The sequence below is a fragment of the Zychaea mexicana genome (genome assembly GCF_025766255.1).
Source record: "Zychaea mexicana strain RSA 1403 chromosome Unknown BDB00scaffold_118, whole genome shotgun sequence".
Classification (NCBI taxonomy): domain Eukaryota; kingdom Fungi; phylum Mucoromycota; class Mucoromycetes; order Mucorales; family Lichtheimiaceae; genus Zychaea; species Zychaea mexicana.
In genome coordinates, this window is record NW_026516781.1 from 93,568 (window position 1) to 111,985 (window position 18,418).

General features: G+C 42.9%; 7 protein-coding genes across 7 annotated transcripts; 2 read left to right on the plus strand and 5 right to left on the minus strand.

The window, feature by feature from the left end:
- Positions 1 to 488: 488 nt before the first annotated feature.
- BDB00DRAFT_792175 (uncharacterized protein) lies at positions 489 to 2,887 on the plus strand (the record flags this gene model as incomplete). The annotated part of the gene is made up of 4 exons (XM_053121101.1): positions 489 to 704; positions 884 to 1,160; positions 1,416 to 1,488; positions 1,591 to 2,887. 4 exons carry the CDS (start codon positions 489 to 491, stop codon positions 2,885 to 2,887), a joined length of 1,863 nt encoding a protein of 620 aa, XP_052974338.1.
- Positions 2,888 to 3,326: 439 nt separating this feature from the next.
- BDB00DRAFT_69255 (uncharacterized protein) lies at positions 3,327 to 5,492 on the minus strand. Its single transcript, XM_053118171.1, has 2 exons — positions 4,399 to 5,492; positions 3,327 to 4,318 (listed from the first exon to the last, which is right to left on the minus strand). Exons 1-2 carry the CDS (start codon positions 5,351 to 5,353, stop codon positions 3,435 to 3,437), a joined length of 1,839 nt encoding a protein of 612 aa, XP_052974339.1. The 5' UTR covers positions 5,354 to 5,492; the 3' UTR covers positions 3,327 to 3,434.
- A 2,852-nt stretch (positions 5,493 to 8,344) lies between these two features.
- BDB00DRAFT_850222 (uncharacterized protein) lies at positions 8,345 to 9,361 on the minus strand. Its single transcript, XM_053125418.1, has 3 exons — positions 9,261 to 9,361; positions 8,974 to 9,096; positions 8,345 to 8,825 (listed from the first exon to the last, which is right to left on the minus strand). The coding sequence occupies exons 1-3, from the start codon at positions 9,294 to 9,296 to the stop codon at positions 8,652 to 8,654; spliced, it is 333 nt and encodes a 110-aa protein (XP_052974340.1). The 5' UTR covers positions 9,297 to 9,361; the 3' UTR covers positions 8,345 to 8,651.
- A 769-nt stretch (positions 9,362 to 10,130) lies between these two features.
- Positions 10,131 to 10,959, minus strand: BDB00DRAFT_749907 (P-loop containing nucleoside triphosphate hydrolase protein; the record flags this gene model as incomplete). Its single annotated transcript, XM_053118597.1, has 3 exons — positions 10,131 to 10,539; positions 10,649 to 10,786; positions 10,880 to 10,959. Coding segments are annotated over 3 exons (627 nt in total), but the record flags the coding sequence as incomplete, so codon positions are not given.
- Positions 10,960 to 11,561: 602 nt separating this feature from the next.
- BDB00DRAFT_850226 (uncharacterized protein) lies at positions 11,562 to 12,177 on the minus strand. The gene is made up of 2 exons (XM_053125419.1): positions 12,040 to 12,177; positions 11,562 to 11,953 (listed from the first exon to the last, which is right to left on the minus strand). The coding sequence occupies exon 2, from the start codon at positions 11,939 to 11,941 to the stop codon at positions 11,738 to 11,740; it is 204 nt and encodes a 67-aa protein (XP_052974342.1). The 5' UTR covers positions 11,942 to 11,953; positions 12,040 to 12,177; the 3' UTR covers positions 11,562 to 11,737.
- Positions 12,178 to 13,569: 1,392 nt separating this feature from the next.
- BDB00DRAFT_850234 (diacylglycerol acyltransferase type 2B) lies at positions 13,570 to 15,491 on the minus strand (the record flags this gene model as incomplete). The annotated part of the gene is made up of 5 exons (XM_053125420.1): positions 15,097 to 15,491; positions 14,822 to 14,973; positions 14,381 to 14,751; positions 14,266 to 14,310; positions 13,570 to 14,130 (listed from the first exon to the last, which is right to left on the minus strand). Coding segments are annotated over exons 1-5 (1,022 nt in total), but the record flags the coding sequence as incomplete, so codon positions are not given.
- A 318-nt stretch (positions 15,492 to 15,809) lies between these two features.
- Positions 15,810 to 18,226, plus strand: BDB00DRAFT_850236 (Alpha/Beta hydrolase protein). Its single transcript, XM_053125421.1, has 10 exons — positions 15,810 to 16,191; positions 16,301 to 16,460; positions 16,539 to 16,606; positions 16,690 to 16,823; positions 16,947 to 17,033; positions 17,101 to 17,239; positions 17,336 to 17,404; positions 17,483 to 17,758; positions 17,856 to 17,911; positions 17,994 to 18,226. The coding sequence occupies exons 1-10, from the start codon at positions 15,948 to 15,950 to the stop codon at positions 18,093 to 18,095; spliced, it is 1,335 nt and encodes a 444-aa protein (XP_052974344.1). The 5' UTR covers positions 15,810 to 15,947; the 3' UTR covers positions 18,096 to 18,226.
- Positions 18,227 to 18,418: the final 192 nt, after the last annotated feature.

The window sequence follows — 18,418 nt, forward strand, 5'->3', positions numbered from 1 at the left end:
GCTATTCCTGCGGGCCCCACGAGAAAGCGTGGAATAACGTTAGGTAATACGAAAGACAAAGATGATAGATCATGTCATGATAGATTGTGCAGTCACCGACGAAGAACGACCCTTATCACTAATAGATCGCAGCCACTACAGTTATGCTCAATAGCTAGCTGGCTGACCGATCGACTGACCGGCTTGGACTGATGGAAAGAAAGATTTCAGTTTATGCTCTTCTTTACATGGAACCCGAGAAACTGAGAAATCTTTTTTTAAAGCCGAACCTAATCACCGCGACAGCGGACAGAGGTGCCGAACGCTTTGTCCCTCCTTCTTACTTGAGATAGTAGTAGTAGTAGTAGTAGTAATATAATAGTGTACCTGAGTTTTTTTTACTGTGTGTAAATTTCTGAGAGCGCCTTGTCACATTCGCCCACACACCCACCCACCCCTTTTTTGATTTTCTTTGTCAACTTTCTTTGAAACAACCAAGAAAACAACCAATGGCGCAACCGTCACCTGCCTTACTCGACACCCTGGATATCGTGTTCCTTGGTACCATTGGTCTCGGTACCATTGCCTGGTTTGCTCGTCGCCAGATTGCTGAAAAGATTTTTGGATCAAAGGATCAGGATGCTTCTGCAAAGCTAAATGGGAATGGCCAGGCATCCGCCCCACCTAAACGAGAACGTAACTTTGTCAAGGTCATGCAAGAGCAGGTAAAGAATAACGAAATGGAATATTGGTTTTTCTAGCAAGATGGTGATGGCATGGGTGTTGGAGGATGGTGTGTTGTTGAAGGGTATGGGATATGGGTTGTAAAAGGGAAGTTTATATACCAGGGTCTATAGGCATATACATATATCAGAATGTTAATCCTACAACCTTCGAATTGTAGGGTCGCAAAGTCATCTTTTTCTATGGCTCACAAACCGGTACGGCTGAAGACTATGCATCACGTCTCGCCAAGGAATGTCAGCAAAAATACGGTGTGAGCTGCATGACGGCCGACATTGAACTGTACGATCTGACGTACTTGGACACGGTACCTGAAGATTACCTTGTGTTCTTTATCATGGCCACCTATGGTGAAGGTGAGCCTACGGACAATGCCGTTGATTTCTGGGAACTTGTGACCGAAGACGAGCCTCAGTTTTCGGAGGGTGATGCATTAGGTAACTTGCGTTACAGCATTTTCGGTCTCGGCAACAAGACGTATGAACATTATAACGAGGTGGCTCGCAACCTGGATCGACGTCTTGCCAAGTTTGGCGCCAAACGGATTGGTGAACGTGGTGAGGGTGATGACGATGCGTCGCTCGAGGAGGATTTCTTGGCCTGGCAGGATAATATGTGGCCGGTGTTTTGTGATGCCCTGGGCGTGGATGAGAGCAGTGCCTCGAGCGGTCCTCGTCAGGCCACGTATTCAGTCGAAGAACTTGCCGAATATGAGTCGGAAAACATCTATCTGGGTGAAATTGGCGAAAAGTTAAAGGAGGGCGCGTAAGTTTCTTTGTTCTAATTTTGGGTGGTTTAAGGGCATCAGAATGGAGAGAGGTCCAAACTAGAGTCAAGAAATTGGCTAACCTGAATGATTTTCTTTAGTAAAATCGTATACGATGCAAAGAGACCTTACAATGCACCGATCACTTCGCGCGACTTGTTCCACAATACGGATCGCCACTGTCTGCATATTGAAGTGGATGTTTCCGACTCCAACCTGAGCTACCAGACGGGCGACCACATTGCCATCTGGCCCACCAACAGTGATGACGAAGTTACACGTCTGGCCTCCATTCTCGGTCTGGCCGACAAGCTCGATATGCCCGTGATGGTGAAAGCTATCGACTCGACCGCATCCAAGCAGTACCCCTTCCCTGCCCCTGCCACATACCGTTCCATTTTCCGCCACTATCTCGATATCTGCGCACCTGCATCCCGACAGACCTTGATGTCATTGGTCGAGTACGCGCCAAATGAAGAAACCAAGGAAACGTTGCGCACATTGTCCAAGGACAAGGACGAGTACCGACTCAAGGTGGGCGAGGCTGTCCGCAACCTGGGCGAAGTGCTTGAATTTGCAGCCGGCAGTGAATCGCGCCCTGGCTTTTTCTCTACTGTGCCTTTTGATTTGATCGTCGAAAGCATATCGCGTCTCCAGCCGCGTTATTACTCGATCTCGTCCTCGGCCAAGGAGTCCCCCAAGTCAATCGCCGTCACTGCGGTCACGCTCACATACAACCCTGATCCTACGCCTGAACGCACCGTCTATGGTGTCGCCACCAACTACTTGTGGCAAATGCACGCTGCTACACACAACGTTGACGATGGTCAAAAGTATCCCGTCTATGATTTGGCAGGTCCGCGCAATGCTTTGCAGGGCGTCAAGGTCCCCGTCCATATCCGTCGATCGCAGTTCAAGTTGCCCCGTAACCCCACTGTGCCTGTCATCATGGTTGGTCCTGGTACCGGTGTTGCCCCCTTCCGTGGTTTCGTACGTGAGCGTGCTGCTCAAAAGGCCGAGGGAAAGCCTGTGGGCCCTACCCTGTTGTTCTTTGGCTGTCGCAACTCACAGCAGGATTTCCTCTATTCTGAAGAATGGCCTGGCTTATTCGAAACCTTGGGCGAAGAGTCTCGCATGATCACGGCGTTCTCTCGTGAAACACCGCAAAAGGTGTATGTCCAGCACCGATTACAGGAGAATGGCCAGGAGTTGTGGAACTTGTTGCAAAAGGGCGCGTACATCTATGTTTGCGGTGATGCAAAGAACATGGCGCGTGATGTGAACCAGACGTTCGTCAACTTTGCCATCGAGTTTGGCGGTCAGTCTGAAGAAAAAGCTCATGATTATGTCAAGAACCTCAGAAACAGTGGCCGATACCAAGAAGATGTGTGGAGCTAAATGCGTATATTCTCCTTCTTCTTCCCCATGATTAAACCTCACTGTTCTCCCCATCAATTATTTTGCTTTTTCTTTTCTCTTCGAACGTAATATACAGTACATCAGACTCGCCCCATCAAAAGTGTATAGATCCTTTATTCTTCTTGTCGTACTCTCAATCTCTCTCTTTCTCTCTCTTCCCAGCTCTCTATCTCTATCTCATTCTCTCTTATTGCCCAGCCACCACTCTTTACTATTGCTCCATTATTTAGAAAAAATAAAATGTAGAATTTTGCAAGCTTATCTATTATATATACATTGTGTACACGGAGGAGAAAGAGAGAAAAGGGCATTGGATGTTGTGATGCCTGTAGGTGGATGTAGCGCAAAGGGGTTTATTAAAAGTTGGTGACAAAGCGAAATATGAAATCGACAAACAGGATTTGTACCTGGATTGCAGGAATGTAGTTTAGTATATATGAGTGCAGACTGACAAGACGTATATATGACATATGCATGCTTTGGAATGTTGTTATTGCGGAGGGGCCCGATAGTCTGGCTCGTTGGATCATGATGGTTGTTGTGGTATTGGTGAAGCAGTAGTCATCTGCTGTTGTTGTTGTTTGACATCTGCTTGGTGCTGTACTACGACCGGTATTTCTTGTCCTAAATTCATGGCAGTACTTGCCATTGGCGTAGATGTTGCTGTACTAGCAGTCGTGGTAGTGGGTGGTATCGTAGCACTTGTTGCTGTGGCGGTTGTTATGGTAGCTGGAGATGATGGAGATGATGATGATGGTATCATGACAGACGAATCAGGTACTGCTGAAGCAGCAGTAGCACCAGCGTTAGCACCACTATTACTACCATAGAATCGATGAGGCGAGTACTTTGTTTGTAACGTCTGCAACAAAGTCTGATTCTCTGATCGCTGGAACTCGCGCATGAATTCGGCCCATTCGCCGGTATTGAAATTGTGCAGCAACTTTCGGCCCGAGACTTGTTTGCTCAACAATAAGAAACCACGGCCAACAACAGAACACATTTGCCAAATACGTTCACCAATCGTCAACCGACGTCGAATCGCTTCCCAATTCGTATTCACCAACACTTTTTCAATCTCGGAGCGACACTGCACTAAAATCGGCCGTGTATCATGCTGGTGTCCTGCTCCTCCTCCTTGTTGTTGTTGTTGACGTTCCAATTCCAAGGCACGATAAGCCAAGAATAATTGGAAATACTCATAGTTGAAATAAACGCCTGCGTTGCGTGGAGCAAAGTCACAATCGTAATGGGCTGGTAGGTTGGCAAATGTAGCGAACCGATGGAGTGGGGACAGCAAGTTGTGCGCTTGGTCTTGAATGATCAGTTTGACGTCATTGTCAACGACATTGGCTTGGTGGAATAGATCGGCTTCTGATACTTTGAGTAAGTCTTGAATGATGTCGTTTCCTAATTTGTAAAGTTGTTGTTGTCAGTTGGCGTCATCATGTCCTATATCTCGCACACCCCTGAAAGTGAAAATACTTTACTTCGAACAGAATATTCCTTGTCGCGTGGACTCGCTTTTTTGGTTCGTTTGGTAGTACTGGTAGTAGTAGTATTAGGGGTAATGGCCTTGTCGTCATTATTGCTGATCTTGCGTTTTCCGGTTGCACCGACGGCAGCTGCTGCTGCCGGTGACGAGACCGAAGCTAATGCCGCCTGTAGTAATTGCTGGGGCGATGCTTCTGTGCCTGCGGCGGCGGCTGCTGCTGCCGCCGCTGCCGCTGCCGCAGCAGAAAACATGTCTTGTTGAATCGGATGTTGCTGTTGTTGTAATTGTTGTATTTGTTGAAACATGGAAGTTGCCATGGATGGTGACGGTGACGGAGTCGATGAAGAAGAGGTGGAGGCGGCAGCGGCAGCGGCGAGAGCAGCCATCTTGAAGGGATCATATTCATGTTGATGATTGTGATGAAGGCTATTATTACTATTGTTGCTGACGTTTGCAGTGGTGGTGTTTGTGAAAAGATGATGATCCTGCTGTGTTGTTGTTGTTCCGCTCACATTGACGGCATAAACTTGATTTTCTTGGCGAAACATGACTTTGGGCATATGGGGCACCTTTAAAAAGACAACATTGTCGCCCAGTGCATGACAGAGGGCAAAGAACATGGCGGCTGTTTGCATGGGCGAGCGCTGTGTTTTGATGTCTTTAACACATTGATAGAAGCGCAAGATACGGTCGTCGCTGAGAATGTCGGCTAGCGTGGGTGATAAAAACAGGCAATCGTCTAGCTGAGGATGCTGCTGTTGCTGCTGTGGGTTGCTGTTATTGTTTGTTGATGATGAAGGGGTAGATGGTGTTGCTGGATTGTTGTTGATACTATTGTTGTTGTTGTTATTATCGCTAGCACCAACAACTGTATTGCCGCTGTTGTTATTGTTTGTATTTGACATGTTGCTGACGCGGAACGTATCTTGTGGTGATGACCCGGGTTCCATTTATTAAAGAAATAAAGGGGAGGGGGGGAAGTGTAGTATAGAGTGACTTCGTTGGATAAAAAAGGTCTCTCTCTTGAGAGCGTTGTTTGTGTTAACTTTTTTTGTAGTGACTGGACGATGGCCCAGAGAAAGAAAAGCAAGAGAAAGAGAGCCTGTGTGTTCCTTGTCAACGCGGTTATGCTTTGTATGCGTGGTCGTCTGGTTGGACTTGATATCAAACTTTATTGTCGTTGCGTTGCGTTAATCGTCGAATTGGCGAGGGTGGTGCGAGCCGTACGTTAAGGCAAGTTCCGGTGGGAAAACAAAAAGGAAAGCCGACATTCCGCCCGCGCTGGAAATGTCATTAATTTTTTTTGCTCATTGGACCAACAAGTCACACTTTTTTTCCGGGGACGTATGGGGCCCGGTTCGGTTTGCTTCTACGACCGTCATGCGGGCAACTTGTACCTTACTACAGCCTAACGTCATTACACGCTATCATAAGCTTTCTTCTTGGGCGACTTGCTGATAAGGTCAGAAAAGACAGAAGATAACGACAGTGGGTGTACACTTACAAAAGAAGGGGGCGGTGATAGTAGTAACCAGCAATTGATGACTAAGTGATATCGGTAGATATGAGCGACGTAAATGTCTAATATGTAGTTATAAATCCTTCTTGTAATCTGTTGCTACACTATATTTTTCACTTGTTCAAGGTCTATGGGAAACTTTAAATGTTACAGGAACGATTACAGTCTGTTTCCAACAACAAATGTCGCAGCCAGTAAATATTAGCGCTGTATGCCATTATCAAGGTCACTCGGCAGCAAGTAATATTTTGAATACTTGCGCACTGTAAAAAATGTAAATACTTATAAGGTGCGGACAGAAACAAGACAAGACAAAAACAGAAAGACCGGACAAGAATGCGTTAGGTGCTTTCAGCAAAAACAGAACAAGACAAGAAGGAAACCTGAAGGTAAGAGACCACATGATGAGGGAAGAAACAAGGAATAAGATAAGTGTCTGATGCTTTATTATTCAAAGATAATGGTATACATAATATATATATATACATATATCTTTTACTACATATCACACAGAAACTAGCATCAATCGTATTCGTTGTAAAATGATTAGTTTGCAAGTATATGTAGTAGCTGCTTCTATGATACCCATAGATTGGAAGAGCTTCAGTCAGTCGTTGCTTGAACGATGCAGGTATAGGAAGCTAAACAAATAAGAATGTAATCATATTTAATGTATCCTGTAACTTATCTTTCCATCTATCAAACCGTTTGTACCTTAAAGTGGAAACTTTGCATTTGCTCAATGTAGATAGCGTGCTGCGGATCAGATGGTGTCAAAGGAAAAAGATGACGGCGCATCATGACAAGTGGCAGCGAATGTTTGGGGCACTTTTTGCAGTAAGTGTTAAAGGTGAGAGCTCGTCCCATTCCTGGGCACGTTCGTCTGCTCTCTTTTTTTTACGCATGACGGATAGATTATCACTGACATTGACCCATTCATTTTCGTTGGTGTCAGTTGGTGTGATCTGAGCTCGCGTATTGGAAACATTAGGTTTAATCAAAGAGATCGTGTGAGTAAGCTTCTCGTCCCATAGTTGTGGACTACTCCAAAATTCTTTTGCGTTTTCACCGAGTTCAGGCATTTGATTGTTTAATAAGAGGGGTGTATCATGATAAACTACTGGCGGTAACAGCTACAAATGGCAAGCGTGCACAGGTGCATAATGTAGACCAGTGTTGACGAATTTCGCCAAGTGCAATTTTCGCAAAGTGGCGAAAAATAGTGCTTCATAATTTTCGCCTGGCGAAAATTAGGGATTCTTGGATCTTGACGGTGAAGTTGACGACGAAACAGCTGAAACTCCTGACATACAAGTGCACCCAGCAGAAAACAAATCTTATAAATACACTTTTCACCCCCTCCTTTCAACTGATTTAGATTTTTCGCCTCTAATTTTCGCCTATTTTCGCCCTGGCGAAAAATCAACACTGTAGACCCCGCACTTGCGGTTGCGGTTGCGGCTATTTGTCGAGCTCTTCCTCGATAATACCGCAACTAAAATCCGACTATCCAAGTCGGCAGCTATGACTAGGACCCTACTGCATCACTTGTCCCTTGATAATACTGTAGTCCAAACAAGCGTTATATTTGATCGTTGCCCCCCCACCCTCCTCTTTGTCCCTTCGGGTCTTATGTCCTGCTACACATAGCATACAGAAATTTTATTTGTTGCTACCAGTTCAAAGAACACGTTAATACCTTTTTTATCCATTGATACACCTTTTTGTATTAACAGATACGAAAAACAATAATGTATTACATTACAAAAATTGAAAGATGTAAAAAGATTTTGGACTAGCTACACATGAACCATTCTTCACTGATTGAAGTCAAAACGGATTCGATCCTTGTATGCCTTGGTTTCGTTTGCTCATCCTTCAAACTGTCCGACGGTAATATTTGTATTTGATTCATCCCGATCCTTGTATTCATGGCAGCCAGATCTGTGGCCTTTGACTGATTTCTTCAATGCAATGATTGGTACAAGTGAGTCCCGCAAATGACATTTTCCGTATTCGTCTTTAAAAGGTTTGAAGCGTTTTTCGGCAATGGGGATGCTGGTTTTCGTGAGTTTTAACTGATAAGCAATCTTCAGTTTAAGACAATTGGCCTTATCCTCATTAATATATAGAGTATATGAACGTTTTTCAGGTAATTTATCTAATATACAAGACTTCATCTCTTTCCTCCCTTATATGATTTAAATGCTCCACACTGACGTGTGTAGTACTGGTGGAAACTATATTTTGCAAATATTCGGTGAGTGATGTGAGCGATTCAAGTGCAAAAGGATTCTGATAAACAATGTAATCCATAGGTTCAAGTCTGCCAATTTCTTCAATGGCTGCGACATTTGTTGTTGGAAACACTGCATTGACAGTTGCTATTTAGAAACTGACAATTAGATTGGCTAGTACCTACTAAGCTGATTTTCCTCGGAATTGTGAATGTCCGGTAGTAGAGGTCAAGGTGACACAGCACACATGCGCACAGCAACCAAGAAATTTAAGGTTTTAAGAGAAAGCGTGTTCTTTCATACGAAATGATTCTTTAGAGAGGGGACGTGTGTGTTTGGAGAAGGTAGACTATACAGGAGATGGAGCTAATTAAGTAGAAAAGTAGGGATAATCAAGCATTGTATTTGGCAATATCGACGAATTCCCTACAGCAACATACATCAAGTGCAGTGTCAGATGGGGCGAGCTGCATATAAGTTTCATTTCTTTCCTTACCAATCTCCTTCTTCGTCATCGGCACACTTTTTTAAAGCTTCGTACTGAGTGCAAACTGTTTGGAGTGATTCGACTGAAGCTTGCATCGATGTGATGCGCTCATTATCTGACACAGCCCACAGCTTTTCCGACATGAATTCTCTGAGTTTAAGGCACTCGTTATATGTGTCCTAAGTTAACGCACACACGGTAGTATAAAAAAAGTGGCGTTAGAAAAGAGTTTAAAGTTTAAAACGATTTCAAATGCTGTTGTCATGAGAATCGTTTGAGCACCATTCGCGGCGACAAAATAGCAAATTGCTTTTAAAATGTAATTACTTTAACGGTTTCATTCGACTTGACTTGTTGAGGTTCGAGCATTCGCAACATTTCAGCAAGAAACGTTCCCGAACGGTTTGCTTGGACGATGGCTTCATCGACACTAAAGTTCAAGTTGGTACTCTAAAGTATCGCGGATGTTTTTTTGGACATTTAATTATCTCACTCTCGGTAAAAAAAAACCATTAACAGGGAAAGAGGACTACAATAAGGTGTGTGTTTGGGGTAGGGGAGGTCATCGTCGTCATTAATGAAAGAATGGGTAGGATAGGTATCGTCTCTCTTACTTGAAGTACGGTATATCCTGCAACTTGGGAGGCCATGAGAAAAAAATTAGAAAGATGTGAAGAGAAAAGGAGAGACAAAGAGAGTGAGTGTGTGTGATAAGTGTGGTAGATTTTCACATGCAAAAAATATCCCTTTTGTTTGTTACTTACTGGACGTGTTGGCGTGATTTGCCAAGCACGTGCTTTGTTAATGAACAGCAGCTGCAATAGCATTACACCCACTAGCCACTACCTAACAGCAAACAAGAAAAGGGGGGGATATTGTTCTAACCCAATAACCCACGGACACGACGGCAGCAATATGCAATTACGCCCTCTACAACCCGCAGGTTCCTTTCAAAATAACCACTTGGAGCTGATAACTACTATTATTGTCACCTTACTCTTAAAGATGATGTATATATCATTACTCGTACTATGTAGTGCTAGAAGTTTCCCCACGCTTACTTAGCTTTCTTATTTGGCAATTATAAATATCCGCACTGAACAATGCTTTTGAACGACGGCTTTGCACCAGCAGCACCAGCCAAGAGCTCTATCATACACTAATAAACCATCAACAAGTTCAGCGCAATTCTCTTTATCAAGCTCACTCAAAGTATCTTTTACATACTTTAGAATTGCAAGCGCCACCGTAGTATACAACATTATACCAAGATTGATCCACTGAAGGAACAAATGTCAGTATGGTGCTTTTCAACAAAAAGGTAGCTTTCTTCAATTGCTTATGATAAGTGCTTAAAAACACATTTTATTTAGAAAGAAAAAAATGTTATCAGTGTCTCAAATAAAAGTTTATTATTTTCAACAAGAACAACAATGTCATCACAGACCATCCAGATGCTCAATAAGGTCTGGCATATTCTCGTGAAATTGCTTGCGAGAATTAATACGCGGATACGGTTCTACGGGTACAGGCTTTCCAAGGAACGCACAAATCTTATTCCAGTCAATGCCTTCTTCAAGCTTCAATGCCAGCAACCGTTCCTGTGGCACACACTCCTTGACCCACGCATTATACGCTTTGTATCTTGCTTTCACTGCCTCTGCATCTGCCATCAACTTGGAATCGAGCAAAACACCATCGAGCCATAATTTCGAAAATACGTGCATCAGGTGTGTAGCATTTTCTGTAAGTTCACGCGTCCCGGTGGTTTCACATAACTTGCAAACAGTATCCTTGATAGATTCGTACCAGCTGTCTGCATCTCGCTCAATAAGAATAACCTTGGCGTCCGGATACGCTTCCAAAAGAGATTGGACAAAGCACACCGCTGGGCTAAAAATTATGAAATACAAAGCATGGTTAATCGCCTTATGCAAATGCTGTAGCACATAATCATCTAAATTAGCTTATGCTAATCTTGTTATCATCCTATATACTTTACAATTCTACGGCTGCATTATAGCCATCGAAAAGAGGATTCCAGTCCACGGACTTGTCGGGATGGTCATACGCGTTTTCTATAAGTTCAGTGTTTCCAACACGTTCCCGGATCATGTTTCCGCCGTGAAGTGTGCGGTAGCTGCAGTTATGTATAGTACAATGAGGATTTGGTCCAATAAGAATTAGTACATATGTAGCTATGCTATTGTTACGTCCTAACTACATATCATACCCAAGTATGTTTAGAGCATCACGTAGACTTTTTGATCCAGATCTACTATAGGCAGCACCTATCACTTCTAACGGGGCCATTATAAGGTGCGCACAAGAGGTAAAATGAGTAAAGCAGAAAGAAGAACAAGCACCCGATTTGTGCTCTTTTTTAAACAAAAAAAAAGTTTGAGAGCTGCTGACTCAATTATAAGCACTGTGAGAAAACGGTGATCGTCCAAACTGATTGAAACTTATCAAAGCTTATTTCTTGTGTAACCACTTTTCTGCAACAAGAGCCATTGCTGTTATGAACTTACTGAACATATGGTATACGCGCTATGTATCTATGGCATCTTCTCTGTCCATCGATTGTCTCACAACAGCATTTAGATGGGGCTGAGGGACCATCATACATCTCCGATAGGCATATGTTAACAACTAGGGCCACAAACACCATACAGTATTAATGCTTACGTGGTGTATTTTTTTTTCGCTCTGAATAATAACGATCAATGTGTAGAATATGTGCAAAACTTAAGCCGGTTTATATAGTATAGAAGTATTTTTCTACCAATCCAGGGACATGGGTTTGCTCTTACCTCTTCTATACATGTAAGGCGCAACATGTAATGTATAAAGTCAAATAACATACAGCGAATCATATTACATGTCCACTGATTGTGTATATATATAAATAACGAGCCATTTGTTTCATAACACTTTTTTTATTATTATTGACACCGTCAGTGCAGCGATACATATTTAGCAACATAAGATGATTCTTGACGGGGTTGAATGAGAAACAAAAGGAGAAAGAACATGGTCGTCTCAATTGCTCTGTTTTTGGTGCAGCCCACAGTAGCAAGGGTTCGGCTGTTTAGGCAGAGGCAGCACAAGTTCCAATAGCAGTGTTTGCTCCTTGAGGAAGGCAGATGTTACTGCAGCATGCCTCTCCAGCGCCACCAGGGTTGCAGACATTACCAGCAGCCTTGCAGCGCTTTTCAACAGGCATAGCGGCACCGTTAACAATGGCGACGAGGGTAATCAAAGTGAGGAACAAGAGGCTCTTGACAGGAAACATTTTTTTATTTCTCTACAAGTGACAGTAATAAACGTGCTATAGTGTAAATAATTGCTAGAACGCATTTAAAGTAAAAAATAAGATGATACTGTACTCACGTAAGTAAAGCTGCAAGTTGATGGTAGTAGTGTGGTACTTTTGGTAGCGATTCCAAACCTCTAAAAAACATGTATCGCCCTTTTTATTATTATTTTTTTTCGATTAGAGCGTTCCTTCGACACGCGCTTATTATAAAAGCGTTATGTAATCTTTATATAGATTCCCGCGTAATGCGCCCTTTTGTACCGAATTTACCTGAACAAGCTAAATTCCAGGGGCACCTAGTGCGTTTGAAAAAAAGCTACCTCAATGTCGGCTTGTCCTGCTTTATTTTCAAAAGAAAAGAATCATCAGCATGACAATAGTAAAAAAAAAAAGAAAACCTATAGTTATCCGTTATTATTATCATGTACTCTTGGCTCATGTTTGAGTGATTTTAAAGATAGGGACATCCGTAAAACGATGTTACACTCCATCGTCAAAAGTTTTGGAAGTTGTACATGGCAATGACCTCTAACCGTATTTGCATAAGTCCAAATTTTATTTTCGCGTTTATATCAGATCCTCGGATATAATGTGAAGTATGTACTGCCTAGGTTGTACCGTGTGAGTCCTCCCGGGTATATATTGATGAATGTACAGTACGCATGCTCGACTCCCGGATAATAATATATCAGCACAGAAACGGAGTAATTCGTTGAGCTTATAGGGATGGGGTGACACTGCTTTGCAATGTGTAACGACGGCGCGGAAGACAGCGCGAGTCATATAATTTGGTCTCTCTCTTGTTGGGTAATCTTTTTTAATATACATTTTATACAGACCAGCAATCAGGCAAGTGGATGTGTAGTGAGTACATAGTCGAGATGCAGCCCTGATAGATCCAAGACACGACAACAAGTGGAGAGACTCAATAATACCGACCGCCGAAGGCTACAGAGTCCTCTGGTGAGTTGTATACAATGTTTTCTTCCTTAGAATTAGCGGTCGGTTTTTCCTAGCGCTTATGCTTCTATGTTTTAGCACGAGATGTAGCAAAAGTCATGCCATCAAGTAAAAAACTTGATTTACACGCGGTGTATATAGACCAACGGTCACGTATGGAAAAAAAGAAAGACACTAATAAATTGAACAATTACATGCCAAAAGAACATCCAACAGCTGTTCTTCCTCCTGAGGATGTGCCGATATCAATTCTGACATTGACAATCTATCAAAGATATGTACACGTGTAGATCTTACGCCAGAGAGACCTTGAGGAGTCCCCTGCAGCAAATTGTTTAGATGGTGACATTGCAAACAGAATTATATGAGTTTGTTTTTATCTGCATACGTAAGGAAGTGTTGGCCGTTTGACGAACATCAGGAACATAAAAAGACTACCAACATAAAAGACACCTAAATGGACAGAGGTGTGATCATTGTATCAATAAAAGCTCTTTCTTGAGGAATGTAAAATGGGGAGGATGTGTGCTTCAATGTCTTGTAGACGATGCCCCACAGCTGTATCCAGCCAGATTGCAAATACAGTTCTTCCTGGTGATCATCCGTTTAACACATAATAATAATAAAAAAAGAAAGAGAGAGACATGCCGTCGCTGCAAGTTATTTAACGCATCAGCAGCGTCAATAGATATGACATACTAGCATTATTTCAAGTGCGGTTAATTAGATACCATACTTAAGACTTTGTATATAGTGATTTAAAATATTATGCGAAAAAGTTAGCAGAAAAAGAAGACCAGTCTGCAGGGTTTTTTTTAAAAAGCGTGTACGTGCACTCGTCGTATATGAGTGAGAGCGACTGAGCTGCTTTCATTAGAGAAAGGGTGATGGGGGGTAAAAGGGGGATATACATCAAAATGATATGCTACTGTGTTGTTGTATGAGAGTATGTGTATGCGAGGGTGTGGTTAGTGTGTGTGTGAGTGTAATGTGGGAGGATTATACGGTGTGTGTGTGTGTGTGTGTGTGGAATTGTTAGTCAATGATACGAAGATCCTGCTTTCGATCCTTGGCATACTCATCCTTGTACTTGTTAAATATGTCCTCCAATCCAGCAATATATTGCTTCTGAACTTCAAGTAATTGCTCTTGTGTAGGTTCCTTCTGATCCTTTTCCAGCTTTGGTACGGGAATAGGCTTGCCGACTATTGAAAACACGTCATTGCTTATTAGAAAAAAAAAACAGTGTTGACTGAAGAAGAAGGCTGTTTTTATATGGGAAGCATGACAATGCTCTGGTGACCATCATTACATATCCCACACTTGTCATGGCACTTTACCAACAGTAACGATGGGGTGTCTAAAAGGAATTATCCCCACATCATCTAGTAACATATCACTTATTAGTAACTTGTTTCAATACATCTTTCAGGTTGTGTATAGTGAAACACCTACAGTTAAATATCCCGCGCGCATGGAACAATGGCATAGTAAAGCCAAGCAAAGATTGCATTTTCTTTTGAACCTTCCAAAGCGTGGTCCCTTTGTCATTATCGACTTGTTCATAAATATCGTTTTCGCCGAATGAAAAGACCGGGACAAGCGCTGCATTATGTTTGATAGCGAGTCGGATAAACCCGAGCCGACGCTTCAGGGTCAGATCGGTTGTGCCTGGACGCGCGCTCAATGACTCGGCTGCTCCACCAATGACAATGACAATGGATCGACCTGGACCTGACGACAGAATGGATTCACACGAGTGTCGAGAAACGGATGCAATGCCCAGAGACAAAATCAAGTCGCGATAAAGTGGTAATCGAAAGTTGCTGTATGGGATTGGATAAGCAATGGCATGAACATGATAGTAGTAGTAGTCAATGGATTTTTTTTTTTTACCTGGCCAGAGTTAACAAGCTAGGAACAATGCCCGGGAACTTGTCGGAGAATCCCGTGGCTTCAGTGGCAAAGTTAGCAAAGGCGCCCATGGAGATAATGCCATGAGGATGATAGCCAAAGACATAGTTGTGCTTTGGGTCCAAATCTTGTTCCTGAAGAGACAAAAAAAATTGTTGCCAAATTAAATTAGGAGAGACTCTTTGATACAGTGACATGTACAGTGCTCGACGACGACGACGACAACAACAGCAGCAATGAAGGGTTTTTCATTTTACTTTGATGAGTTTGACAGGAAAATAATCGACAAAGTAGGTCCAGAGCTTCCATCGTCTGGGCCGATCGTAGCGTCGTCCCCCGTTTTCTGGAGCCTTGTCGGTGTAGAGGAATGAGATATAGGCTATCAAGAGCGGCCAGAGGACCGGGTGCGTGAAGAGGGAGGCGAATATGACAAGACATATGAAAAGCATAAAGATCCAGCAGCAGACGGCAAACATTTGCAAGCGTCGTTCGAATGGAATGCCATGGAGTGGTGCCCACCGCACTTGGGGCATTGTGTCTGTCATGCTAATAATAATAATAATAATACTCGAACAGTAATCAAGAAGCGTGCAGATAAAAAAAAAGTGGGAAAGGGAAGAAGAAGAATATGAAGTTGTTGGTGGGGGGGGGGAGGGAGGAGAGAGAGTAGTGTGTTAGAGTGGAGAAAGAGAACAAGAAACGCTTGGCTCACGTTTGCTGCCAGCCCAGCGCTCTGATCGTATTAATAGCTTGTTTTCACATGATGATGATTTTCCAAAGCAGCAGCAGCAACCTTTTCTTGCTTACCCTAATAATACGAGAGACACAAGCTTATTACTGCTGCACGGCACACATACTCCGGCACATGTAGACCCGCGTGCAAAATAACTCATGTCACACACTATTCCGCATTAAGCTGCCCTCTCGTAAAGGCATTTTACACACCCACACACACCGTTTAACAAAAATCCCAGCTCTTCCCTTTAAGAATACACGGCCCGGCCATTGCCCTGTTCTGCAGTATTTAACACCCACCCACCCCCTCTTTATAACTCTTCACACCAACCATTCGAAAAAAGAGAAATTGTTATTTCTCAGGGAAAGGAACATGCTTGCTTTCATTACCTCGTTGCCAGCAGCGGCCTATGTACTCAATGTCCTCGTTTCCGGCCTACTCACCGCACTTGCTTTCCACAAACAAGTGACGCAAGAAGTGTTTGGCGGGAATGCGTTCATGCGCAAATTCCTTATTGCTGCCGATTCATCTGCTTCGACATTGAGCGAACTGCCATTGCATGTCTTGGCTCTCAAATGGATCACTATTCAACTGACTCACTGCGTCGGCGGCTTTGGTAAGGAGCAGTCTTTATAACCCAACCCATTTGTATTATTTACAAAAAAAAAAAAATGTCAAAAAAAAAGTTTAACGGAACCGCACTGTCTTTTTCTTTTCTGGAATAGGTTACACACTCGCATGGCTGCTCTCTTATGTAGACTATGTTATCCTCGGTTTTCTACTCATGCTGTTTGTTGAAAGTTGGAAAGAGGATGCTGTTGTTGAAGAGGCTATCAAGGATTTGGCGGGTGGAGATCCTGCTGATACGGTCGATAGTATCATGAGGTACCCACTCTTTCAATTTTCCATGTTGAACTTTTTGTCAGCCGCTTTTATTTAAACTGTTCCTAACCACGAGCATAGCGCGAATAATGTAAGACGTATCCTGAACCCTATATGGACTCCGAAGGATATTGTCATGTATCCCAATAGTAGGTTAAAAGAAACTAATAGTGTGTGTGTGTGTGTGTGTGTGTATGGAAAAACCCTCCCCTAATTGTCTATCTTTTTCAAGTCACCTATGCAACAAACGAAGAAACTACCGAAGCCATTGAGCTTACCAACGATTACGACCAACCGCGTAAAATGGCGCTAGATATCTACAAATGGTCTAAAGCACCCAAAAACTCGGGATTACGGCCTGTCCTGGTGAAGATCATGACCTTTTTTCTTTTTTCATCGCGACACACAAAATGTTATACATGCTGACAGAACGTGTCTGTGCCAATGGGAACCCACCCTCATGTGATTATTTATCATGTTTTCAACTAGGTCCACATCCATGGCGGAGCTTGGCGGATGGGCGGCAAAGGATGGTTGTACCCGCATGAAAAGACTTTGGTGACTGAGGAAAACTGGGTAAAAATAATATTTCTCCTTTTTATATGTGGTTCCCCTTATCTAATTCATATACAACGTACCATAGCTTGTGGTCAACATTGGTTATAGACTGGCGCCTAAGAACGCATACCCTACTCATCTTATCGATGTCAAACGTGCTTTACGCTATCTGAAAAAGTGCATCAGTGCATTTGGTGGTGATCCAAACCTTATTGTATTGTCAGGTAATTAACTAACGTTTTTGGAAAAAAAAAAATCCGTATGCTAACAACGTATGTTACCCAATGATGTGTCTGATCAACCTACCCATTTTAAATCAGGCGATTCTGCCGGTGGCCATCTTGCTGCTATGGCTGCATTCACAGCAAATGATCCTCAATACCAACCTGGTTAGTAACTAGGCCAAGATTATTATTTTTTTCGTCCTCTCACTGCTTCTTACAATGGAAAACCCCCACACTTTATAGGCTTTGAAGATGCAGACACAACTGTCAAAGGTGTGATTACTATCAATGGAGCTTTGGATGTACAAAGCGACAAATCTCGAGGCGAATACTTTTCTCATAAAGTGGCACTGAAGGACAAAGTGGATCCAGAGTTCTTGGGCAAACATTCGCCCGTTGATCTTGTGGATAAGGCTAACCAGGACGGTCTGCTCGTTCCTTTTCTGGTCATCACTGGAAGTAGAGATGCTATTGTGGATTGCTCCATTGGACGTCGATTCAAAAAGAACTATGATCTAGGTAAAAGGGACTATAAAGATATTTGTATAGCTACCGGATAAGTAAGTAAGGAGGGGAGCAAAGTCTTGTTATTAAACGTATGTGTTGTTTTTTCTAGCTCTAGGTGAAAAGGCAAACACGGTTGCATCTCAATGCACACTAGTAGAACTCCCGGTAAGCAACTAACTTCATTGTCGCTCTGCACTCTTTGATCACGTAAGAACTCATATATTCTGGTTTTTCTATGAAAATCAAGGCTGCCCATCACATCTGCCACCTCAGCTGGTCTCCACGCAGTATTTATGTTTCACGCCTGATTCAAGTCTGGTGTCAACTATTCTACAACAAACACAAATGATCACCTCTCTCTCGTTGTATATCCACCTCCACTTCACCCTCCCAAACCCATCGCAATACAATTACATTTCCTTTTTCTTTTTCTTATGTACCATGTGTGCGTGTGTGTGTGTGTGTGTGCGTGGTTTATATCTTTATATATAATTGTTAATGTGTGAGTTGAAAGAGGGTCAAATGTGCAATTGTGTTTCCTATTTCTTTTTGGGGGCCTTATACAACGGTGGAGATTGGATAGGATAGGATCAAAGATAGAGAGGATGAGAGAGAGAGAAAGAGAGGTAGAATAAGAGCCAAAGAGCGTTGTTGTTGCTGTCGTTTTCTTGT

Coding starts and splice junctions, on each gene's coding strand:
- BDB00DRAFT_850226 (XM_053125419.1), bottom strand. CDS start 11,941: ATGTTTCCTGTCAAGAGCCTCTTGTTCCTCACTTTGATTACCCTCGTC.
- BDB00DRAFT_850222 (XM_053125418.1), bottom strand. CDS start 9,296: ATGGCCTCCCAAGTTGCAGGATATACCGTACTTCAA. Junction 9,097..9,260: donor CAGGATATACCGTACTTCAA/GTAAGAGAGACG, acceptor GCGATACTTTAG/AGTACCAACTTGAACTTTAG. Junction 8,826..8,973: donor AGTCGAATGAAACCGTTAAA/GTAATTACATTT, acceptor GCGTTAACTTAG/GACACATATAACGAGTGCCT.
- BDB00DRAFT_69255 (XM_053118171.1), bottom strand. CDS start 5,353: ATGGAACCCGGGTCATCACCACAAGATACGTTCCGCGTCAGCAACATG. Junction 4,319..4,398: donor CAAGGAATATTCTGTTCGAA/GTAAAGTATTTT, acceptor TTTACAAATTAG/GAAACGACATCATTCAAGAC.
- BDB00DRAFT_850236 (XM_053125421.1), top strand. CDS start 15,948: ATGCTTGCTTTCATTACCTCGTTGCCAGCAGCGGCCTATGTACTCAAT. Junction 16,461..16,538: donor ACGGTCGATAGTATCATGAG/GTACCCACTCTT, acceptor CCACGAGCATAG/CGCGAATAATGTAAGACGTA. Junction 16,607..16,689: donor TATTGTCATGTATCCCAATA/GTAGGTTAAAAG, acceptor ATCTTTTTCAAG/TCACCTATGCAACAAACGAA.